Raw genomic sequence first — 23,952 nt, 5'->3', positions numbered from 1 at the left:
AGTCAGGGAGGAAGTTCTGGTCCAGTTTACAGCAGGTCCAGTTCTCCCTCTGAGGTTCCGGCTGGCCACATAGAGATGGCCGTCCTGCTCTGTTCTCTTTGTTGCATATTAATAATTTAGCCGCGTTCCTTCTGCAGCATTCCTTCTGCAGCGTTCCTCCTGCCGCGTTCCTCCTGCAGCGTTCCTCCTGCAGCGTTCCTCCTGCAGCGTTTTTCCTGCAGCGTTTTTCCTGCAGCGTTCCTCCTGCAGCGTTCCTCCTGCAGCGTTCCTCCTGCAGCGTTCCTCCTGCAGCTGACCCTCTCTCGGTTCTCCGTCCTCAGGCCATAGAGACGGCTCTGGACTGCCTGAAGAGCGCCAACACGGAGCCGTACTACAGACGGCAGGCCTGGGAGGTGATCAAGTGTTTCCTGGTGGCCATGACCAGCCTGGAGGACAACAAGCACGCCCTCTACCAGCTGCTGTCTCATCCCAAGTGAGCCCAGCTTCCTGCTTCTTACCGCCGTCTCCCTTCAATCGTCTTTCTAACGTCTTTCTGTCCCTGCAAGGAAAGTAAAGATGAGTTTAAACGATTACAGTGAGATTGTCCTCAGCGCGCCGCTTTATGTCTTTTAAACGGCGCTAACAAAATGCGGTTTCTGGCCGCTCCTCTAACTCTGGTTCCTCCTTGTGGCCTGCAGCTTCGCTGAGAAGTGGATCCCCAGCGTCATCATCTCGCACCGCTACAAGGCCCAGGACACGCCGGCCCGCCGCACCTTTGAGCAGGCGCTGACGGGCGCCTTCATGTCGGCGGTGATCAAGGACCTGAGGCCCAGCGCGCTGCCCTTCGTCGCCAGCCTCATCCGCCACTACACCATGGTGGCGGTGGCCCAGCAGTGCGGTGAGCCTCGGCTCTGTAGCTCTATAGATCTGCAGCTCTGTAGCTCTATAGATCTATAGATCCATGCAGACTGTAACCCAGCCTTCTGTCTGCAGGACCCTTCCTGCTGCCCTGTTACCAGCTGGGCAGCCAGCCCAGCACGGCCATGTTCCACAGCGAGGAGAACGGTTCTAAGGGCATGGACCCGCTGGTCCTCATCGACGCCATCGCCATCTGCATGGCCTACGAGGAGAAGGAGCTGTGCAAGATCGGAGAAGTGGCCCTGGCCGTCATCTTTGACGTGGCCAGCATCATCCTGGGCTCCAAGGAGAGGGTAGGTTCCTCTGGTTCTGCTGCTGCGCCTCTCTGGGTTCTCTGGGTTCTAACGCGCTGCTTGGACTCCCCAGGCCTGCCAGCTGCCCCTGTTCTCCTACATCGTGGAGCGTCTGTGCGCCTGCTGCTACGAGCAGGCCTGGTACGCCAAGCTGGGCGGCGTGGTGTCCATCAAGTTTCTGATGGAGAGGCTGCCGCTCATCTGGGTCCTCCAGAACCAGCTCACCTTCCTCAAAGCCCTCCTCTTCGTCATGATGGACCTCACAGGAGAGGTGAGAGCATTTTCTGTCCTGGTGCTGCCAGAACCTCTCTGGGTTCTGACCCGCACCGACCCGGTCCACAGCTTTTCCTCCTTTCACCGTCACATATCTGAAAAGTGTGGCGTGCTTTTTGCAGCCAGGCAATGTTCAGTAGAGACGTCTCCAGGCTGCAGCTCAGATGGAGAACATCTGTGAACATCTGGCTTCCACAGGTTCACCTTTAGCTCTGGGCTTTGACTAGGCCGTTCTAACATCTCAGGCTGCAGGTTCAGGCTGGTTCTCCTTAGGGGTGGGTACTGCCAAAGAAGTCACGATCCGATTCTATCACGATACTAGAATTATTGCGATGCATTGCGATATTTTCACTGAACACTGTTAGAAAAAAATTACAGCCATTACCAGAGGCTGACTGGCTGTGTATGGATAGTGTCTTCAATTAATACATAACTGAAAGCAACTGAATTCATCTATAGCTGTATTTATTGAAATGACTTTTGGAGGTATTGCCATGAAAACACATATTACTGTTACTGGACACAAATATTATTATTATTGGACTGGACACACTGACAAAAAGTGCTTAGGATTTATAAAACTTAAAATAACAAAATAAGGACGTCTTCAACTACGGAAAACAAGTCCAGTTGCTTTGTTTTTTACTTTTTTTTTTGGAACAAAATAAGGATAATCAGTGCCGATTACTGGTCCTTTAAACCAATGAAGTTGTATTCCACTTGTTTTTGGCTGATGTTCGCCAACCGTTCATGCAATTTTATTTATTCATTTTTTTAAAATTAATAATCGATACTTGCCGTCAAGAATCGATGCAGTAGATCGCGAAAATTAGAATCACGATGCATCGTCATGACGATTATTTTGCCCACCCCTAGTTCTACTGGAAGGAGAACCTCCTCCTCAGTCTCAGGTTCTCCTGCAGGATGGTTCTGGTTCTGGTTCTGCTCCATCGTCCCACAGCATGATGCTGCCGCCACCAGCCGCCTGTTAGCCGTTGTTCTCTGCTGCACTTTGCCTCCGCTGGGTTTGCCCTGCGTTTAAGTCGGGTTTAAAGCCCCGTGTGGTTCTGGTCCGACGTTGGACTCCCGTTACGTCTGGTCAGTTCTGTAGCTCCAGAGTAGGGCTGGGCGATATGGATTAAAAAATAAATCTCAGATTTTATTATACCAAATCCGATTAATCGATTTTTTTTTTTCCTCCTTTTTGTTTTTAAAAAAAAGAAATTAAAGAAATTATTTTAAAACCTTGCTTTTTATGTCAAGCATTTCGTCAGGGAGTTGACCTGAATTCAAAGTACAACTAAAAACAAGCTGTGAAACATGCAAAACAAGATGGCAGCCGTGCCATTATAAACAATGAAGATATAACAAAACATTTGCTGCTAGTGGTTTTACACATTGAGCTAAGAACAGGCTTCACTGCACATGTGAACTTCAAACTAAGTTAAAAAAAAAAGTAAATAAGTAAATGAAGTACCTTGTATTATGGTAAAAAAAGTTACCATATATATATATATATATATATATATATATATATAAATATATTGTCAAATATATTTAACAATATATTTGCCTAAACATATATTCAGCATCACATGCTGTTCTCTTCATGGAAACCCAATGAGTGTATTGGCAAAATAAAATCCAGATTTTCTAAAATTGAAATCTTAAAGAATTGTAAATTTGAATTAATGCATTAAATCGATTTATGGCCCAGCCCTAGTCCAGAGTAGAGCTTTGTGTTGTCACCTGTCTGACTTTGTGCAGAGCCTGGGCTGATTCTCTGGAGGCCCAAAGCAAAGCTGCACTTTTCAGACACATCCTGACCTGCAGGCCTCCTCCTGCATCCTCTTCAGTCCTGCTAACGTCAGTAAACCACAGCAGCGGTTTCTAAATCCAGGTGTGTCATGGTCCACAGGTGTCCAACGGCGCGGTGGCCATGGCCAAGACCACGTTGGAGCAGCTGCTGGTGCGCTGCGCCACGCCCCTGAAGGAGGAGGAGAAGAGCGAGGAGCTGCTGGCGGCGCAGGATAAGTCCTTCCACATGGTGACCCACGACCTGGTGCGGGAGGTCACCTCGCCCAACTCCACCGTCAGGAAGCAGGCCATGCACTCGCTGCAGGTGCTGGCCCAGGTCACCGGCAAGAGCGTCACCGTCATCATGGAGCCCCACAAGGAGGTACGGGCGGCTCAGGGGGGCTTCAGGGAGCAGGAGGCGCCAGCAGGGAGTAACGCCACCTTCTCCTCAGGTTCTGCAGGACATGGTTCCTCCAAAGAAGCACCTGCTCCGCCACCAGCCTGCCAACGCCCAGATAGGCCTGATGGAGGGCAACACCTTCTGCACCACCCTGCAGCCGCGCCTCTTCACCATGGACCTTAACGTCATGGAGCACAAGGTCTTCTACACGGAGGTCTGCAGCTCCAGCCGCCTCCTCCTCCTCCTCCTGGTCGTCTGCTCCTCCTCTGAACGTTCTCTCTGCTCTCCTGCAGCTGCTGAACCTGTGTGAGGCGGAGGACGCCGCCCTGATGAAGCTGCCCTGCTACAAGAGCCTCCCCTCGCTGGTGCCGCTGCGCATCGCCGCCCTCAGTAAGGAGGAGCAGAGCCTCCATCGCCGGGGGGGGGGGGACGCGCTGAATCGCTGCTAACGCTGACATGTTGCTGTCTGCAGACGCCCTGGCTGCCTGCAACTACCTCCCTCAGTCCAGGGAGAAGATCATCGCCGCTCTCTTCAAGGCGCTCAACTCCACCAACAACGAGCTGCAGGAGGCGGGGGAGGCGTGCATGAGGAAGGTCAGAGCCGCGGCTGCTTCCACACGTCCGGGGGGGGGGGGGGGGGGGGGGGGGGGGGGGGTTAATGATGACGTCATCAGAACCAGAACCACCGGCCCAGTTCTGCTCCTGCAGCCCTGAGCCGGTGGTTCTGGTTCTGATGACACCAGGCAGCGATTAGTCAGGCCTGGTTGTGTTTCTATGTGTTTCTCTGGGTGGTTCAGCATCTGCTGTTCTGGATAGGATGCAGATTCAGATTTAAGTTTTAAACCAATTTTATTTAATTTTTAAACCAATTTAATTAAAAGTTTAAACCAAATTAATTAAATGTAGTTTTTAAACTAATTTAATTTTTAAACCAAATTAATTAAATTAAAAATTTAAACCAATTTAATAAAAAGTTTAAACCAAATTAATTAACTTTTAAACCAATGAATTTAATTTCTAAACCAAATTAGTTTAATTTGTAAACCAAATTAATTAAAATTTTAAAGCAAATTAATTTAATTTTTAAACCAATGAATTTAATTTCTAAACCAATTTAATTAAATTTTTAAACCAAATTAATTTACTTTTTAAACCAAATTAATTAAATTTTTTAACCAAATTCATTTAATTTAATTTTTAAACCAGTTTAATTTTTAACACAGTTTAATTACATTTTTAAACCAAATTAATTAAAATTTTAAACCAAATTAATTTAATTTTTAAACCAAATTAATTAAAATTTGAAACCAAATTAATTTAATTTTTAAACCAATGAATTTAATTTCTAAACCAATTTAATTAAATTTTTAAACCAAATTAATTTACTTTTTAAACCAAATTAATAAAATTTTTAAACCAAATTAATTTAATTTTTAAATAAATAAATGATAAATGGACTGAACTTATATAGCGCTTTTCCGGTCATGCTGACCACCCAAAGCGCTGTAAACCAAATTAATTAAAATTTGAAACCAAATTAATTTAAATTTTAAACCAATGAATTTAATTTCTAAACCAAATTAATTAAACTTAATTTTTAAACCAATTAAATTTAATTTTTAAACCAATTTAATAACATTTTTAAACCAAATTAATTTACTTTTTAAACCAATGAATTTAATTTCTAAACCAAATTAATTAAACTTAATTTTTAAACCAATTAAATTGAATTTTTAAACCAAATTAATTTAATTATTAAACCAAATTAATTTAACAGATTTGTGCTTCATCGCTTTGATCCTCCATCATGGCGTCCATCAGCAGCCGTGACCTTTGTAACGTTGTAACCGTGGATCAGGCTGACACTTTGAGTTAAACCTCACTTCCTGTTCCTCTTCATCTTCACGTGGAGCTGCTCCTCTTCATCACGCCGTCCCTGAGCCTCCATCCATCCATGTCCCCCCCCCCCTCTCTCTCTCTCTCTCTCTCTCTCTCTCTCTCTCTCTCTCTCTCTCTCTCTCTCTGTATTCCTCTCTCTCTTCTTTCTCTCCTTCCTGCTCCCTCCATTCCTCCGTCTGAGCACCGCTGGCGCTAATGAGCGTTGCCATGGCGAGATCGATACAGGATGGAGTGTTTGTTCTCGCCGCTGAGATGACGATAGATTTGGCGCCATCGTTCCCTCCCGCCATCAGCTCGCTATCGGTGACGGTGTGTTGCTGTGTGTCCGCAGTTCCTGGAGGGCGCCACCATCGAGGTGGACCAGATCCACACCCACATGCGCCCCCTGCTGATGATGCTGGGGGACTACCGCAGCCTGACGCTGAACGTGGTCAACCGCCTGACCTCCGTCACGCGCCTCTTCCCCAACTCCTTCAACGACAAGTTCTGTGACCAGATGATGGTGAGAACCTCCCGCTTCTTCTCTGGAGACGAGAAATGGTCTTTAGCTGCATCGACTTTAACTCACTGAGCTATATAATACACTGGAGTGCTGATTTTGGTGAAAAACTGAAGTCACTGGCCGCCATCTTGCTCCTCCCTACTCTCCTAGAATCCCACAGGATTTGGTTGCAACAACAAGCAGTTTTCTGGCTGTGTGAAAACGTTTCACAGGTAATTCTACAGTCAGTGGATGTACTAACACTATCAACTACTAGAAAATTAGGTGCTGAAATATTTTACATGTTATTCATATTAAATATATATGTATATATAAGTATGTGTATATGTATATATGTATATATATGTATACATATATGTAAATATATGTTTTTGTATATTGTTATTTATATATTTATAAATGTTAAACATATATATTTAAATGAATAAAATGCAAAAGATTTCAGCACATGACTTTCTCAGTACTTGATAGTTTTAGAATATAACATGAAAGTATATTACATTTGACATTTTAAAAGTTTTAAGCCCCCCCTGAACATGAGAAAATCCTCATTATTCGATGCTGTAGCGCACATATTCCCTAGTTACTGGAGGGAAATAGGGAGTACCAATATGGCGGCTGGTGGCTTCAAAGCGACTCGTTCAAACAGACGGTGATTAGCACTCCAGTGTATTATATAGCTCAATGGTTTAACTCTACATCCTAAAATCAGTCCTCAGGTGTAAGTCTGACCCGGGTTCTGCAGAACCAGAGCCAGCAGGGTTGGTTCTGGTTCTGCATAGAGTCCAGTCCACACGGTACTGATTGTGTCCTTCTCTCCTCAGCAACACCTTCGTAAATGGATGGAAGTGGTGGTGATAACCCACAAGGGGGGCCAGCGCAGCGACGGCAGCGTAAGTACCTCCTCCAGGGAGACACATGACCTCATGACCTCAGCGGCGCCGGCCCGGTCCACACCGCCGTCAGCCGGTCCGCTTCTGTCCCACTTCTGTCCCGCCGCACCAGATTAGCCCCCCCCACCCCGCCCTGCCATGAGCTGAGGGCCGTATTTCAATCAGTGATTAATTAGGCGGCAGGCGGGGGCCGGCCACGCACATCCTCATTATCTCGCCGACAGATAACCTTGTAAGGCGGAGGAAAGGTGACGGGGAGGAAGAGTACGGCTGCTCCTCCTCGCCGACGCCTCCTTCGCTCGCGTCTCCTTCCACCACTTCATCCCCACGCGCTTAATTACATGCAAATTGGGCTTTTGTCTCCGCTGCCCCCCAAATAGTGGTCTTTGTGTCGGGTGACAGCGAGGCTGGCAGCGACAGCGGAGCCCGGGTCACCGAGTCAATTAGCCGCCGCTGATAAGCACAGCAACACGAGGGGGAGGGGGGAGGAGCCGCTCCACAGCCTCACTCTCTGTAATTAGTGGCTTTTTAATTAAATCCGTCAGCTGGCAGCCGGGTTTCGTACCGGCAGCTCTTTTCCTGAGCGGCTCGTCTCGTCTGGTCCGCCTGGAGCCGCTGGCATGATCCAGACGGTCCAAACGGACCCGACTGAGACAGAATGTTCTGCTGACTGACCGTGTTCTCCATCCTGGTGCAGCCGGCGCTGGAAGGTGTTCAGGTGAGACGTGTCTCGGTGCCGTTTGTCAGTGATTGGACCGCCACCAGCGTGGTTCCTGTGTGTGTTCTGGTATCGGACCCGCTCCCCTCATGCAGGCTGCGGCTCTCCGCTTCTGGCTCCTCACTTCAGACGGTTTATAAAAAGCTGACATGCAAAACTATTCACACCCCTCAGGCCTCAGCGTGCAGGTTCTGGTTCTGGTTCTGGTTCTATGAGACAGACCAGCGGCGTAGAACCCGACAGGAACAGCACGGTCGGTTCGGTCTGGGTCGGCTCCAGCAGCAGGTTCTGTGTGAAACACCTCCACCCGAGTCAGGCTGGATGGAGAACATGCGTTTCCAGGTCTGGACTTTGACTAGGCCGTTTGCCATCCCCGCTGAAGAAGACGGACCCTGCAAGGCAAACAAAGGCAGAACTGTGGAGCGCTGGTTCTGGTTCTGGACCGGACACAGGTGGACCGCCTCCTCCGGGTCGGCCTCTGCCTCCAGCAGTTCTAGCATCAGGGTGTTCAGCAGTGATGGAGGTTCGGATCAGAACCAGAGGAGCCAGCTGACCCGCTGCTGATGAGCAGAACCAGGATGGACGTTCTCCTCCTCCCTGACCCGTCTGTCCTGTTCCTGCTGATGCTCCGTAACGAAGCAGCGGTTCTGAAGCGGGTCCGGTTCCTCCAGCAGCTGTGACTAATCTGAGACGCTGGAAGGTTCTGGGGTGTGAATACTTATGCGACGTTCCTGCAGACGGCATCTTCAGGAGTTTGGCTGAGCTTCATCCTCGTCTTTCCAGTGATGTCATCAGGCCTGTGTATTTGCTGCTCCCTGATTGGCTCCCTGGTCTCATCCCGGTTCTGGTTCTGGGTTTCTGCAGGAGATGAAGATCTGTTCGGCCATCATCAACCTCTTCCATCTGATCCCGGCTGCTCCTCAGACGCTGGTCAAACCTCTGCTGGAGGTGGTCATGAAGACGGAGCGGGCCATGCTGATCGAGGTAGGTCCAGCCGTCTCTGTGATCGTTGCGTCGGGTCTGCTGGCAGATGAACACCTGATGAAGCTTAGCTGCTCTTTACCTGTGTGCTGCAGGCTGGCAGCCCCTTCAGAGAGCCTCTGATCAAGTTCCTGACGCGCCACCCGTCCCAGACGGTGGAGTTATTCATGATGGAGGCGACGCTCAACGACCCGCAGTGGAGCCGCATGTTCATGGTCAGCGACCTCAGCCGTACTCTCTTCCTTTAACGTTTCACTGTTAGCGGCCGTTAGCGGCCGTTAGCGGCCGTTAGCGGCCGTCAGCGGCCGTTAGCGGCCGTCAGCGGCTGTCAGCGGCCGTCAGCGGCTGTTAGCGGCTGTTAGCGGCTGTCAGCGGCTGTTAGCGACTGTTAGCGGCTGTCAGCGGCTGTTAGCTGTTAGCGACTGTTAGCGGCTGTCAGCGGCTGTTAGCTGTTAGCGGCTGTTAGCGGCTGTCAGCGGCCGTTAGCGGCTGTCAGCGGCTGTCAGCGGCCGTTAGCGGCTGTTAGCGGCTGTCAGCGGCTGTCAGCGGCTGTCAGCGACTGTTAGCGGCTGTTAGCGGCTGTCAGCGGCTGTTAGCGACTGTTAGCGGCTGTCAGCGGCTGTTAGCTGTTAGCGACTGTTAGCGGCTGTCAGCGGCTGTTAGCTGTTAGCGGCTGTCAGCGGCTGTCAGCGGCCGTCAGCGGCTGTTAGCGACTGTTAGCGGCTGTCAGCGGCTGTCAGCGGCTGTCAGCGACTGTTAGCGGCTGTTAGCGGCTGTCAGCGGCTGTTAGCGACTGTTAGCGGCTGTCAGCGGCTGTTAGCTGTTAGCGACTGTTAGCGGCTGTCAGCGGCTGTTAGCTGTTAGCGGCTGTTAGCGGCTGTCAGCGGCCGTTAGCGGCTGTCAGCGGCTGTCAGCGGCCGTTAGCGGCTGTTAGCGGCTGTTAGCGGCCGTCAGCGGCTGTTAGCGGCTGTTAGCGGCTGTCAGCGGCCGTTAGCGGCTGTTAGCGGCTGTTAGCGGCCGTCAGCGGCTGTTAGCGGCTGTTAGCGGCCGTCAGCGGCTGTTAGCGGTTGTCAGCGGCTGTCAGCGGCTGTTAGCGGCTGTCAGCGGCCGTTAGCGGCTGTTAGCGGCTGTCAGCGGCCGTTAGCGGCTGTTAGCGGCTGTCAGCGGCTGTTAGCGACTGTTAGCGGCTGTCAGCGGCTGTTAGCTGTTAGCGACTGTTAGCGGCTGTCAGCGGCTGTTAGCTGTTAGCGGCTGTTAGCGGCTGTCAGCGGCCGTTAGCGGCTGTCAGCGGCTGTCAGCGGCCGTTAGCGGCTGTTAGCGGCTGTTAGCGGCCGTCAGCGGCTGTTAGCGGCTGTTAGCGGCTGTCAGCGGCCGTTAGCGGCTGTTAGCGGCTGTTAGCGGCCGTCAGCGGCTGTTAGCGGCTGTTAGCGGCCGTCAGCGGCTGTTAGCGGTTGTCAGCGGCTGTCAGCGGCTGTTAGCGGCTGTCAGCGGCCGTTAGCGGCTGTTAGCGGCTGTCAGCGGCCGTTAGCGGCTGTTAGCGGCTGTTAGCGGCCGTCAGCGGCTGTCGGTGGCCGTTAGCGGCTGTCAGCGGCCGTTAGCGGCTGTCAGCGGCTGTCAGCGGCTGTCGGCGGCCGTTAGCGGCTGTTAGCGGCTGTTAGCGGCTGTTAGCTTCATAACGCTGCCTTCCTGTCTGCAGAGTTTCCTCAAGCACAAAGATGCAAAGCCCCTCAGAGACGTTTTGGCCTCCAACCCCAACCGCTTCGTGCCCCTGCTGGTCCCCGCCGGTACTGCGGCTACCGTTCGCCCCGGCTCCCCCTCCACCACCACAGCCAGGCTGGACCTGCAGTTCCAGGCCATTAAGGTAGGAGGCGCCATGTTGGCGCCGTTGTTCCTGCGGGCGGCGCCTGTGCTGCCACGTCTGGCCTTCAGAGGTTCCTTCATGAAAACATTCTGCTTCTCTGCTCCTCTGCTCAGATCATCAGCATCATAGTGAAGAACGATGAGGGCTGGCTGGCCGGCCAGCACTCCCTGGTCAGCCAGCTGCGCCGCGTCTGGGTCAGCGAGGCCTTCCAGGAGCGCCATCGCAAAGACAACATGGCCGCCACCAACTGGAAGGAGCCCAAGCTGCTGGCGTACTGTCTGCTGAGCTACTGCAAGTACGTGGTTCTGTCCGGGTAACCCTCCCTGGTTCTGCCTGAGCCGGGTAACCCTCCCTGGTTCTGTCCGGCTGGTGCGGGCCTTCTCGGGCCGCTTCCTCTGCAACATGACCGGGTTCTGACCGGGTTCTGACCGGGTTCTGTCCGGGTTCTGACCTGGTTCTGGTTCTGACCTGGTTCTGTCCGGGTTCTGACCTGGTTCTGGTTCTGACTCCTCTCCTCAGGCGTAACTACTCTGAGATCGAGCTGCTCTTCCAGCTGGTGCGGGCCTTCTCGGGTTGCTTCCTCTGCAACATGACCTGGTTCTGACCTGGTTCTGACCTGGTTCTGACCTGGTTCTGACCGGGTTCTGACCGGGTTCTGACCTGGTTCTGGTTCTGACTCCTCTCCACAGGCGTAACTACTCTGAGATCGAGCTGCTCTTCCAGCTGGTGCGGACCTTCTCGGGTCGCTTCCTCTGCAACATGACCTGGTTCTGACCTGGTTCTGTCCGGGTTCTGACCTGGTTCTGACCGGGTTCTGACCGGGTTCTGACCTGGTTCTGACCGGGTTCTGACCTGGTTCTGGTTCTGACTCCTCTCCTCAGGCGTAACTACTCTGAGATCGAGCTGCTCTTCCAGCTGGTGCGGGCCTTCTCGGGACGCTTCCTCTGCAACATGACCTGGTTCTGACCTGGTCGACCTGGTTCTGACCTGGTTCTGACCGGGTTCTGACCTGGTTCTGACCGGGTTCTGACCTGGTTCTGACCTGGTTCTGGTTCTGACTCCTCAGGCGTAACTACTCTGAGATCGAGCTGCTCTTCCAGCTGGTGCGGGCCTTCTCGGGTCGCTTCCTCTGCAACATGACCGGGTTCTAACTGGGTTCTGACCTGGTTCTGACCTGGTTCTGACCTGGTTCTGACCGGGTTCTGACCTGGTTCTGGTTCTGACTCCTCTCCACAGGCGTAACTACTCTGAGATCGAGCTGCTCTTCCAGCTGGTGCGGGCCTTCTCGGGTCGCTTCCTCTGCAACATGACCTGGTTCTGTCCTGGTTCTGTCCTGGTTCTGACCGGGTTCTGACCTGGTTCTGACCTGGTTCTGGTTCTGTCCTCTCCTCAGGCGTAACTACTCTGAGATCGAGCTGCTCTTCCAGCTGGTGCGGGCCTTTTCGGGTCGCTTCCTCTGCAACATGACCTGGTTCTGACCTGGTTCTGGTTCTGACCGGGTTCTGACTCCTCTCCTCAGGCGTAACTACTCTGAGATCGAGCTGCTCTTCCAGCTGGTGCGGGCCTTCTCGGGTCGCTTCCTCTGCAACATGACCTGGTTCTGACCTGGTTCTGGTTCTGTCCTCTCCTCAGGCGTAACTACTCTGAGATCGAGCTGCTCTTCCAGCTGGTGCGGGCCTTCTCGGGTCGCTTCCTCTGCAACATGACCTGGTTCTGACCTGGTCGACCTGGTTCTGACCTGGTTCTGACCTGGTTCTGGTTCTGACTCCTCAGGCGTAACTACTCTGAGATCGAGCTGCTCTTCCAGCTGGTGCGGGCCTTTTCGGGTCGCTTCCTCTGCAACATGACCTGGTTCTGACCTGGTTCTGGTTCTGACCGGGTTCTGACTCCTCTCCTCAGGCGTAACTACTCTGAGATCGAGCTGCTCTTCCAGCTGGTGCGGGCCTTCTCGGGTCGCTTCCTCTGCAACATGACCTGGTTCTGACCTGGTTCTGGTTCTGACCGGGTTCTGACCTGGTTCTGACCTGGTTCTGGTTCTGACTCCTCTCCTCAGGCGTAACTACTCTGAGATCGAGCTGCTCTTCCAGCTGGTGCGGGCCTTCTCGGGTCGCTTCCTCTGCAACATGACCGGGTTCTAACTGGGTTCTGACCTGGTTCTGACCTGGTTCTGACCTGGTTCTGACCGGGTTCTGACCTGGTTCTGGTTCTGACTCCTCTCCACAGGCGTAACTACTCTGAGATCGAGCTGCTCTTCCAGCTGGTGCGGGCCTTCTCGGGTCGCTTCCTCTGCAACATGACCTGGTTCTGTCCTGGTTCTGTCCTGGTTCTGACCTGGTTCTGACCGGGTTCTGACCTGGTTCTGACCTGGTTCTGACCGGGTTCTGACCTGGTTCTGGTTCTGACCTGGTTCTGGTTCTGTCCTCTCCTCAGGCGTAACTACTCTGAGATCGAGCTGCTCTTCCAGCTGGTGCGGGCCTTCTCGGGTCGCTTCCTCTGCAACATGACCTGGTTCTGACCTGGTCGACCTGGTTCTGACCTGGTTCTGACCGGGTTCTGACCTGGTTCTGACCGGGTTCTGACCTGGTTCTGACCTGGTTCTGGTTCTGACTCCTCAGGCGTAACTACTCTGAGATCGAGCTGCTCTTCCAGCTGGTGCGGGCCTTCTCGGGTCGCTTCCTCTGCAACATGACCGGGTTCTAACTGGGTTCTGACCGGGTTCTGACCGGGTTCTGACCTGGTTCTGACCGGGTTCTGACTCCTCTCCTCAGGCGTAACTACTCTGAGATCGAGCTGCTCTTCCAGCTGGTGCGGGCCTTCTCAGGACGCTTCCTCTGCAACATGACCTGGTTCTGACCTGGTTCTGACCTGGTTCTGGTTCTGACCTGGTTCTGACCTGGTTCTGGTTCTGGTTCTGTCCTCTCCTCAGGCGTAACTACTCTGAGATCGAGCTGCTCTTCCAGCTGGTGCGGGCCTTCTCGGGTCGCTTCCTCTGCAACATGACCTGGTTCTGACCTGGTTCTGACCTGGTTCTGACCGGGTTCTGACCTGGTTCTGGTTCTGATTCCTCTCCTCAGGCGTAACTACTCTGAGATCGAGCTGCTCTTCCAGCTGGTGCGGGCCTTCTCAGGTCGCTTCCTCTGCAACATGACCGGGTTCTGACCTGGTTCTGACCTGGTTCTGACCTGGTTCTGACCGGGTTCTGACCGGGTTCTGACCTGGTTCTGGTTCTGATTCCTCAGGCGTAACTACTCTGAGATCGAGCTGCTCTTCCAGCTGGTGCGGGCCTTCTCGGGTCGCTTCCTCTGCAACATGACCTGGTTTCTGACCTGGTTCTGGTTCTGACCGGGTTCTGACTCCTCTCCTCAGGCGTAACTACTCTGAGATCGAGCTGCTCTTCCAGCTGGTGCGGGCCTTCTCAGGTCGCTTCCTCTGCAACATGACCGGGTTCTGACCTGGTTCTGACCTGGTTCTGACCTGGTTCTGACCGGGTTCTGACCGGGTTCTGACCTGGTTCTGGTTCTGATTCCTCAGGCGTAACTACTCTGAGATCGAGCTGCTCTTCCAGCTGGTGCGGGCCTTCTCGGGTCGCTTCCTCTGCAACATGACCGGGTTCTAACTGGGTTCTGACCTGGTTCTGACCTGGTTCTGACCTGGTTCTGACCGGGTTCTGACCTGGTTCTGGTTCTGACTCCTCTCCACAGGCGTAACTACTCTGAGATCGAGCTGCTCTTCCAGCTGGTGCGGGCCTTCTCGGGTCGCTTCCTCTGCAACATGACCTGGTTCTGTCCTGGTTCTGTCCTGGTTCTGACCTGGTTCTGACCGGGTTCTGACCTGGTTCTGACCTGGTTCTGACCGGGTTCTGACCTGGTTCTGGTTCTGACCTGGTTCTGGTTCTGTCCTCTCCTCAGGCGTAACTACTCTGAGATCGAGCTGCTCTTCCAGCTGGTGCGGGCCTTCTCGGGTCGCTTCCTCTGCAACATGACCTGGTTCTGACCTGGTCGACCTGGTTCTGACCTGGTTCTGACCGGGTTCTGACCTGGTTCTGACCGGGTTCTGACCTGGTTCTGACCTGTTCTGGTTCTGACTCCTCAGGCGTAACTACTCTGAGATCGAGCTGCTCTTCCAGCTGGTGCGGGCCTTCTCGGGTCGCTTCCTCTGCAACATGACCGGAGTTCTAACTGGGTTCTGACCGGGTTCTGACCGGGTTCTGACCTGGTTCTGACCGGGTTCTGACTCCTCTCCTCAGGCGTAACTACTCTGAGATCGAGCTGCTCTTCCAGCTGGTGCGGGCCTTCTCAGGACGCTTCCTCTGCAACATGACCTGGTTCTGACCTGGTTCTGACCTGGTTCTGGTTCTGACCTGGTTCTGACCTGGTTCTGGTTCTGGTTCTGTCCTCTCCTCAGGCGTAACTACTCTGAGATCGAGCTGCTCTTCCAGCTGGTGCGGGCCTTCTCGGGTCGCTTCCTCTGCAACATGACCTGGTTCTGACCTGGTTCTGACCTGGTTCTGACCGGGTTCTGACCTGGTTCTGGTTCTGATTCCTCTCCTCAGGCGTAACTACTCTGAGATCGAGCTGCTCTTCCAGCTGGTGCGGGCCTTCTCAGGTCGCTTCCTCTGCAACATGACCGGGTTCTGACCTGGTTCTGACCTGGTTCTGACCTGGTTCTGACCGGGTTCTGACCGGGTTCTGACCTGGTTCTGGTTCTGATTCCTCAGGCGTAACTACTCTGAGATCGAGCTGCTCTTCCAGCTGGTGCGGGCCTTCTCGGGTCGCTTCCTCTGCAACATGACCTGGTTCTGACCTGGTTCTGGTTCTGACCGGGTTCTGACTCCTCTCCTCAGGCGTAACTACTCTGAGATCGAGCTGCTCTTCCAGCTGGTGCGGGCCTTCTCAGGTCGCTTCCTCTGCAACATGACCGGGTTCTGACCTGGTTCTGACCTGGTTCTGACCTGGTTCTGACCGGGTTCTGACCGGGTTCTGACCTGGTTCTGGTTCTGATTCCTCAGGCGTAACTACTCTGAGATCGAGCTGCTCTTCCAGCTGGTGCGGGCCTTCTCGGGTCGCTTCCTCTGCAACATGACCGGGTTCTAACTGGGTTCTGACCTGGTTCTGACCTGGTTCTGACCTGGTTCTGACCGGGTTCTGACCTGGTTCTGGTTCTGGACTCCTCTCCACAGGCGTAACTACTCTGAGATCGAGCTGCTCTTCCAGCTGGTGCGGGCCTTCTCGGGTCGCTTCTTCCTCTGCAACATGACCTGGTTCTGTCCTGGTTTCTGTCCTGGTTCTGACCTGGTTCTGACCGGGTTCTGACCTGGTTCTGACCTGGTTCTGACCGGGTTCTGACCTGGTTCTGGTTCTGACCTGGTTCTGGTTCTGTCCTCTCCTCAGGCGTAACTACTCTGAGATCGAGCTGCTCTTCCAGCTGGTGCGGGCCTTCTCGGGTCGCTTCCTCTGCAACATGACCTGGTTCTGACCTGGTCGACCTGGTTCTGACCTGGTTCTGACCGGTTCTGACCTGGTTCTGACCTGGTTCTGACCGGGTTCTGACCTGGTTCTGGTTCTGACCTGGTTCTGGTTCTGTCCTCTCCTCAGGCGTAACTACTCTGAGATCGAGCTGCTCTTCCAGCTGGTGCGGGCCTTCTCGGGTCGCTTCCTCTGCAACATGACCTGGTTCTGACCTGGTCGACCTGGTTCTGACCTGGTTCTGACCGGGTTCTGACCTGGTTCTGACCTGGTTCTGACCGGGTTCTGACCTGGTTCTGGTTCTGACCTGGTTCTGGTTCTGTCCTCTCCTCAGGCGTAACTACTCTGAGATCGAGCTGCTCTTCCAGCTGGTGCGGGCTTTCTCGGGTCGCTTCCTCTGCAACATGACCTTCCTGAAGGACTACATGGAGGAGGACATTCCCAGGAACTACTCCATTTCCCAGAAGCGCGCTTTGTTCTTCCGCTTCGTGGAGTTCAACGATCCGCACTTCAACGACGAGCTGAAGGCCAAGGTAGGTCCTGACCAGGAGGTTCCTGCTCCGGGACCGGACCGAGCTGAATCAGAACCGCTCCATCCCGTCTGACACCTGGTTCTGGTTCTGGTTCTGGTTCTCAGGTTCTGCAGCACATCCTCAACCCGGCCTTCCTCTGCAGCTTTGAGAAAGGAGAAGGCGAGCAGCTTCTGGGGCCGCCCAACCCCGAGGGAGACAACCCAGAGAGCATCACCAGCGTCTTCATCACCAAGGTGAGCCCGCGCCGCGTCCTCCCTGACGTCCCCTAGTTCCCTAGTCTCCTAGTCTCCCCGATGTCTCCTAGTTCCCTAGTCTCCTAGTTCCCTAGTCTCCTAGTTCCCTAGTCTCCTAGTCTCCTAGTCTCCTAGTTCCCTAGTCTCCTAGTTCCCTCATTCCCTAGTCTCCTAGTTCCCTAGTCTCCTAGTCTCCTAGTTCCCTAGTCTCCTCTAGTCTCCTAGTCTCCTCTAGTCTCCTAGTTTCCTCTAGTCTCCTAGTTCCCTAGTCTCCTAGTTCCCTAGTCTCCTAGTCTCCTCTAGTCTCCTCATCCCCTAGTCTCCTCTAGTCTCCTCTAGTCTCCTAGTCTCCTCTAGTCTCCTAGTTTCCTCTAGTCTCCTAGTTCCCTCTAGTCTCCTAGTCTCCTAGTCTCCTCTAGTCTCCTCTGGTCTCCTAGTCTCCTCTAGTCTCCTAGTTCCCTAGTCTCCTCATCCCCTAGTCTCCTCTAGTCTCCTCTAGTCTCCTAGTCTCCTCATCCCCTAGTCTCCTCTAGTCTCCTAGTCTTCTAGTCTCCTCTAGTCTCCTAGTTCCCTAGTCTCCTAGTTCCCTAGTCTCCTCTAGTCTCCTCTAGTCTCCTAGTCTCCTAGTCTCCTCTAGTCTCCTCTAGTCTCCTAGCTCCTAGTCTCCTCTAGTCTCCCCTAGTCTCCTAGTCTCCTCTAGTCTCCTAGTTCCCTAGTCTCCTAGTTCCCTAGTCTCCTAGTTCCCTAGTCTCCTAGTCTCCTCATCCCCTAGTCTCCTCTAGTCTCCTAGTCTCCTCTACTCTCCTAGCTCCTAGTCTCCTAGCTCCTAGTCTCCCCTAGTCTCCTAGTCTCCTCTAGTCTCCTAGCTCCTAGTCTCCTCTAGTCTCCTAGTTCCCTAGTCTCCTCTAGTCTCCTAGTTCCCTAGTCTCCCCTAGTCTCCTAGTCTCCTCTAGTCTCCTAGCTCCTAGTCTCCTCTAGTCTCCTTGTCTCCTCTAGTCTCCTTGTCTCCTCTAGTCTTCTCTAGTCTCCTCTAGTTTCCTTGTCTCCTCTAGTCTTATCTAGTCTCATCTAGTCTTCTCTAGTCTCCTCGTCTCCTCTAGTCTCCTCTAGTCTCCTAGTCTCCTCTAGTCTCCTAGTCTCCTCTAGTCTTCTCTAGTCTCCTCTAGTGTAGTCTCCGTGTCTCCTCTAGTCTCCTAGTTCCCTAGTCTCCTAGTTCCCTAGTCTCCTAGTCTCCTCATCCCCTAGTCTCCTCTAGTCTCCTAGTCTCCTCTACTCTCCTAGCTCCTAGTCTCCTAGCTCCTAGTCTCCCCTAGTCTCCTAGTCTCCTCTAGTCTCCTAGCTCCTAGTCTCCTCTAGTCTCCTTGTCTCCTCTAGTCTCCTTGTCTCCTCTAGTCTTCTCTAGTCTCCTCTAGTTTCCTTGTCTCCTCTAGTCTTATCTAGTCTCATCTAGTCTTCTCTAGTCTCCTCGTCTCCTCTAGTCTCCTCTAGTCTCCTAGTCTCCTCTAGTCTCATCTCCTCTAGTCTCCTCTAGTCTTCTCTAGTCTCCTCTAGTGTAGTCTCCGTGTCTCCTCTAGTCTCCTTGTCTCCTCTAGTCTTCTCTAGTCTCCTAGTCTCCTCTAGTCTCCTAGTCTTCTCTAGTCTCCGTGTCTCCTCTAGTCTCCTTGTCTCCTCTAGTCTTCTCTAGTCTTCTCTAGTCTCCTAGTCTCCTCTAGTCTCCTAGTCTTCTCTAGTCTCCTAGTCTCCTCTAGTCTCATCTCCTCTAGTCTCCTAGTCTCCTCTAGTCTTCTCTAGTCTCCTCTAGTGTAGTCTCCTAGTCTCCTCATCTCCCCATGTCTCCTCTAGTCTCCTTGTCTCCCCCTGTCTCCTCTAGTCTCTGTGTCTCCTCTAGTCTCCTTGTCTCCTCTAGTCTTCTCTAGTCTCCTAGTCTCCTCTAGTCTCCTAGTCTTCTCTAGTCTCATCTAGTCTCCTAGTCTCCTCTAGTCTCCTCGTCTCCTCTAGTCTCCTCTAGTCTCCTAGTCTCCTCTAGTCTCCTAGTCTCCTAGTCTCCTATTCTCCTCTAGTCTCCTCGTCTCCTCTAGTCTCCTCGTCTCCTCTAGTCTCTCCTAGTCTCCTCTAGTCTCTCCTAGTCTCCTCTCGTCTCCTAGTCTCCTCTAGTCTCCTAGTCTCCTCTAGTCTCCTAGCCCCTCTAGTCTCGTCTCCTTGTCTCCTTCGTGGGTTTTCCTGATGCCCCCCCCCCCCAGAGGAGCCCAGAGGGGGAAGTTTACACGCTGTAAACCAGGCAGCTTGAAGGCCTAGTCAAAGCCCAGAGCTGAATCCTACTGAAACACCTGACCAGGTATCCGTCTGAAGCAGCTGCTGGAGACGTGGTTCTGCAGAACACGGGCTCAGGTCGGCCCACTTGGTTCTGCTCCGTCCATGAAGGCCTAATTTAAGGTGGGCTGTTAGAACCAGAACCGGGCCGGTTGAAGCCCACTGCCTCCTCCTCGGTCCCAGCTGTGGGGGGGTTAAGTGACATGATGAAGAACCCGTGATGGTTGTGGTTGTGGTTCTGATGAGACCGGATGGTCCCTGACGGGGAGCCCCTCCCCCCCCGCTGACCCACTGCTGTGCCCTGCAGGTGTTGGACCCGGAGAAGCAGGCGGACCTGCTGGACTCTCTGAGGATCTGCCTGCTGCAGTTCTCCACGCTGCTGGTGGAGCACGCCCCTCACCACATCCACGACAACAACAAGTCCCGCAACAGCAAGCTGCGCCGCCTCATGACCTTCGCCTGGCCCTGCCTGCTGCCCAAGGCCTGCGTCGACCCCGCCTGCAAGTACAGCGGCCACCTGCTGCTGGCCCACATCATCGCCAAGTTCGCCATCCACAAGAAGATCGTCCTGCAGGTGAGTCCTGCCGCCCGCTGCTCACCTGGCCCACCTGGCCGTGCCCTCACCTGCCCTCACCTGGCCCTGGCCTCACCTGGCCGTCGCCTCACCTGGCCGTCCCCTCACCTGGCCGTCGCCTCACCTGACCCTCACCTGGCCGTCTCCCCCTCAGGTCTTCCACAGCCTGCTGAAGGCCCACACCATGGAGGCGCGCGCCATCGTGCGGCAGGCCATGGCCATCCTGACGCCGGCCGTGCCGGCCCGCATGGAGGACGGCCACCAGATGCTGACCCACTGGACCCGTAAGATCATCGTGGAGGAAGGCCACACCGTGCCGCAGCTGGTGCACATCCTGCACCTCATCGTGCAGCACTTCAGGGTACGTGCAGCCCGGCCCCGCCCGGCCCGGCCCGGCCCGGCAGAACCTCCCTGCTGAGTCCAGCCCGGCCCGTCAGAACCGGCCGAGCCGTGCTTCAGGTCTGAAGGAGTTTCTCTCTGCAGCGTTCGCTGCTGGAGCCGGTTCTGACGGGTCTGGGGGAAACGGAGCCGTCATGTTGTTATTATTATACAGGTTTAAAGTTATTTAATGTGTAATAAATAACTCTGTTAGGTATTATCTGGTGAATATCAGCCAATCAGCTGATATCAGGACAATAGGTGAAAGCAATGATTCAAGCTCTGGTGATCTTTTAACAGCAAACTCTGCACACATGTAGAATAAAGGAGTGACAACTTCTCTTCAAGTTCAAAGATTTATTAACAGAAATAAAACATCCAGAGAACATCACTGTAGAATGCTGTTTATCTGAATTAATACTATATTTCAATCGATAAATCCTCTCTACTAGGCTGTGAGACTTAACTACTGAGCAAAATGAAGATAAAAAGAAGCTAAGGAACTATGAACACACAAAAGAATAAAAAAATTAAATAAAATAATAGGTCACCATCAGAATGATTCAGTGATCCGAGTTAAAGAACCAAAGTTCATCTGAAAGAACATGGAATGAGGTTAAATTAGCTAATTTAGAACATTTGGTCTGTGTTTCACACACAATGTAAATCCTGATTTAAATTAAACATTATTTGAGGAAATAACATTTCAAAGAACGATTTGCTAAATAAAAATCAGTAGACTTTAGGACACTTTGATTATATTAATGTGATCATTTCTTCAGGAAACTGCAGTATTAGCAGCAGCTGAACTGACGCTGAGCAGCAGCGAGCGTTTCATTTCTCCCGCTTCATGCAGGAAGCGTGGATCGTCATGTGACTGAGGTTCTGCTCCACAGGTGTACTACCCGGTCCGCCACCACCTGGTGCAGCACATGATCAGCGCCATGCAGCGGCTGGGCTTCACGCCCAGCGTCACCATCGAGCAGAGGAAGCTGGCCGTGGACCTGGCCGAGGTGGTCATCAAGTGGGAGCTGCAGCGCATCAAGGACCAGCAGGTAGGCTGCCGTTCAGAACCGGGCTGGGCTCAGCAGAACCAGAACCAGCCTCACCGCTCCAACCGGTCCCGCTCTCTTTCTGCCGCAGCCGGAGTCCGAGTCTGAAGTGGCGGCCGGCGAGGGAACCAGCGGCGGCGCCGTGAAGAGAGGACTGTCTCTGGAGTCCGCCGGTACCGGCCAGGATGTCAAGCGGTTCCGGACAGCAGCGGGCGCCGCGTCCACGGTCAGTGTGAGCCCACGACCCGAACCCGTTTCACTGAAAACGGTTTTCTGCTAAAGGTTCTGCTTCTGATTGGCTGCTGGGGTTTAGCTGCTTTATTCAACATTAGCGTACTTTCTGGACTATAAGTTTATTGCACACAGTCCAAGAATAAAAACAGGAGCAGGATAGTTTTCACCAGCCTAGAGCGCCCTCTGGTGGCTACAGACGGTAATGTTTGCTCCTCGGTTCATGCTGGTTAATATAAATTACCATTTAAATGATTTAAATGGAGGACGGCTTCACCTGCGGCCTCTTTAGGCAGGAGCCCTGGTTTCTGTGATGGAGCCGCTCTGATGTTTGTGTTGAAGGTGTTCGGGCGGAGCCAGTCCATGCCTGGAACCGAGAGCCTGCTCACCAAGCCTGTGGAGAAGCAGCACACCGACACCGTGGTCAACTTCCTCATCAGGATCGCCTGCCAGGTAAGGCTGGAACCACCTCATTCCTTATGACTCCTGCAGCCCACAAGGTGCAGCTCAGTGGTTCCCAGCCCTGGTCCCCGGGTCCCCAGGGTCCCCAGTCCTGCATGTGATTGTGGAAGCAAAGCTGCATGATCCTGGTAACGCTGAGACCTTCCTCTTCCTCCTCTTCCTCCTCCTCCTCCAGGTGAACGACAGCACCAACGTGGCCGGCTCTCCGGGGGAGCTGCTGTCCCGCCGCTGCGTCAACCTGATGAAGACGGCGCTCAGGCCGGACATGTGGCCTCGCGCCGAGCTCAAGCTGCAGTGGTTTGACAAGCTGCTGATGACCGTGGTAAGAAGAGCCTTCCTCCTTCCTGAGGCCAGCCCTCCTCTTCGTGTTCTGTCCAGGAAGCAGCTGAGCATGTTTAGCTAAAACATCCAGACTGGCCGTTGTTAAAGAGCCGGTCTGGATGTTTTAACTCGTTAAAGGGCCGGTCTGGGTGTTTTAACTCGTTAAAGGGCCGGTCTGGATGTTTTAACTCGTTAAAGGGCCGGTCTGGATGTTTTAACTCGTTAAAGGGCCGGTCTGGATGTTTTAACTCGTTAAAGGGCCGGTCTGGATGTTTTAACTCGTTTTAAAGGGCCGGTCTGGATGTTTTAAACTAGTTAAAGGGCCGGTCTGGATGTTTTAACTCGTTAAAGGGCCGGTCTGGATGTTTAACTCGTTTAAAGGGCCGGTCTGGATGTTTAACTCGTTAAAGGGCCGGTCTGGATGTTTTAAACTCCGTTAAAGGGCCGGTCTGGGTGTTTTAACTCGTTAAAGGGCCGGTCTGGATGTTTTAACTCGTTAAAGGGCCGGTCTGGATGTTTTAACTCGTTAAAGGGCCGGTCTGGATGTTTTAACTCGTTAAAGGGCCGGTCTGGATGTTTTAACTCGTTAAAGGGCCGGTCTGGGTGTTTTAACTCGTTAAAGGGCCGGTCTGGATGTTTTAACTCGTTAAAGGGCCGGTCTGGATGTTTTAACTCGTTAAAGGGCCGGTCTGGATGTTTTTAACTCGTTAAAGGGCCGGTCTGGATGTTTTAACTCGTTAAAGGGCCGGTCTGGATGTTTTAACTCGTTAAAGGGCCGGTCTGGGTGTTTTAACTCGTTAAAGGGCCGGTCTGGATGTTTTAACTCGTTAAAGGGCCGGTCTGGATGTTTTAACTCGTTAAAGGGCCGGTCTGGATGTTTTAACTCGTTAAAGGGCCGGTCTGGATGTTTCAACTCGTGAAAGGGCCGGTCTGGGTGTTTTAGCTCGTTAAAGGGCCGGTCTGGGTGTTTTAGCTCGTTAATGGGCCGGTCTGGTTGTTTTAACTCGTTAAAGGGCCGGTCTGGATGTGTTAACTCGTTAAAGGGCCAGTCTGGGTGTTTTAGCTCGTTAAAGGGCCGGTCTGGGTGTTTTAGCTCGTTAATGGGCCGGTCTGGTTGTTTTAACTCGTTAAAGGGCCGGTCTGGGTGTTTTAGCTCGTTAATGGGCCGGTCTGGTTGTTTTAACTCGTTAAAGGGCCGGTCTGAATGGTTTAGCTCGTTAAAGGGCCAGTCTGGGTGTTTTAGCTCGTTAATGGGCCGGTCTGGTTGTTTTAACTCGTTAAAGGGCCGGTCTGGGTGTTTTAGCTCGTTAATGGGCCGGTCTGGTTGTTTTAACTCGTTAAAGGGCCGGTCTGAATGGTTTAGCTCGTTAAAGGGCCGGTCTGGGTGTTTTAACTCGTTAAAGGGCCGGTCTGGGTGTTTTAACTCGTTAAAGGGCCGGTCTGGGTGTTTTAACTCGTTAATGGGCCGGTCTGGTTGTTTTAACTCGTTAAAGGGCCGGTCTGAATGGTTTAGCTCGTTAAAGGGCCGGTCTGGGTGTTTTAGTTCGTTAAAGGGCCGGTCTGGTTGTTTTAGTTCGTTAAAGGGCCGGTCTGGTTGTTTTAGCTCGTTAAAGGGCCGGTCTGGATGGTTTAACTCGTTAAAGGGCCACTCTGGTTGTTTTAGCTCGTTAAAGGGCCGGTCTGAATGTTTTAACTCGTTAAAGGGCCAATCTGAATGGTTTAACGAGTTAAAGGGCCGGTCTGGGTCAGCTAATGGCTTCCAGGATCCTCCTCTTGAACTATCTGCTGTACACACAGCGAGGCGCCAGCAGCAACAATAGCAAAATAATGGCAGTGGTGAGATAACAGGAGGCCCCCCCAACCTTTCTTCATCCTCATT

The 23,952-nt window shown here is 52.9% G+C and overlaps 1 protein-coding gene and 1 long non-coding RNA gene across 2 annotated transcripts in view; one reads left to right on the top strand and one right to left on the bottom strand.

Annotated features, from left to right (window-relative positions):
* The window catches only part of LOC105929276 (transformation/transcription domain-associated protein), a 76,767-nt gene that overhangs the window by 20,429 nt on the left and 32,386 nt on the right, over positions 1 to 23,952 (top strand). The window contains exons 22-43 of the mRNA XM_036132049.1: positions 321 to 472; positions 678 to 877; positions 973 to 1,190; positions 1,264 to 1,461; positions 3,382 to 3,642; positions 3,713 to 3,874; positions 3,954 to 4,050; positions 4,133 to 4,254; positions 5,891 to 6,061; positions 6,886 to 6,954; positions 8,537 to 8,656; positions 8,749 to 8,868; positions 10,350 to 10,514; positions 10,628 to 10,809; positions 16,314 to 16,512; positions 16,617 to 16,745; positions 19,363 to 19,629; positions 19,784 to 19,990; positions 20,904 to 21,062; positions 21,151 to 21,285; positions 21,633 to 21,743; positions 21,928 to 22,074. Of these exons, the coding sequence (XP_035987942.1) occupies positions 321 to 472; positions 678 to 877; positions 973 to 1,190; positions 1,264 to 1,461; positions 3,382 to 3,642; positions 3,713 to 3,874; positions 3,954 to 4,050; positions 4,133 to 4,254; positions 5,891 to 6,061; positions 6,886 to 6,954; positions 8,537 to 8,656; positions 8,749 to 8,868; positions 10,350 to 10,514; positions 10,628 to 10,809; positions 16,314 to 16,512; positions 16,617 to 16,745; positions 19,363 to 19,629; positions 19,784 to 19,990; positions 20,904 to 21,062; positions 21,151 to 21,285; positions 21,633 to 21,743; positions 21,928 to 22,074 (3,591 nt within the window). The remainder of the gene's footprint in view (positions 1 to 320; positions 473 to 677; positions 878 to 972; positions 1,191 to 1,263; positions 1,462 to 3,381; positions 3,643 to 3,712; positions 3,875 to 3,953; positions 4,051 to 4,132; positions 4,255 to 5,890; positions 6,062 to 6,885; positions 6,955 to 8,536; positions 8,657 to 8,748; positions 8,869 to 10,349; positions 10,515 to 10,627; positions 10,810 to 16,313; positions 16,513 to 16,616; positions 16,746 to 19,362; positions 19,630 to 19,783; positions 19,991 to 20,903; positions 21,063 to 21,150; positions 21,286 to 21,632; positions 21,744 to 21,927; positions 22,075 to 23,952) is intronic.
* LOC118560722 lies at positions 10,954 to 12,365 on the bottom strand. Its single transcript, XR_004929552.1, has 3 exons — positions 12,242 to 12,365; positions 12,022 to 12,119; positions 10,954 to 10,982 (listed from the first exon to the last, which is right to left on the bottom strand). It is a non-coding gene; the product is annotated as an uncharacterized LOC118560722 (long non-coding RNA).

Source organism: Fundulus heteroclitus, unplaced genomic scaffold, assembly GCF_011125445.2.
Source record: "Fundulus heteroclitus isolate FHET01 unplaced genomic scaffold, MU-UCD_Fhet_4.1 scaffold_47, whole genome shotgun sequence".
Classification (NCBI taxonomy): Eukaryota; Metazoa; Chordata; class Actinopteri; order Cyprinodontiformes; family Fundulidae; genus Fundulus; species Fundulus heteroclitus.
Note: the sequence above shows the minus strand (reverse complement) of the source record. Positions and strands in the feature narration are given on the sequence as shown.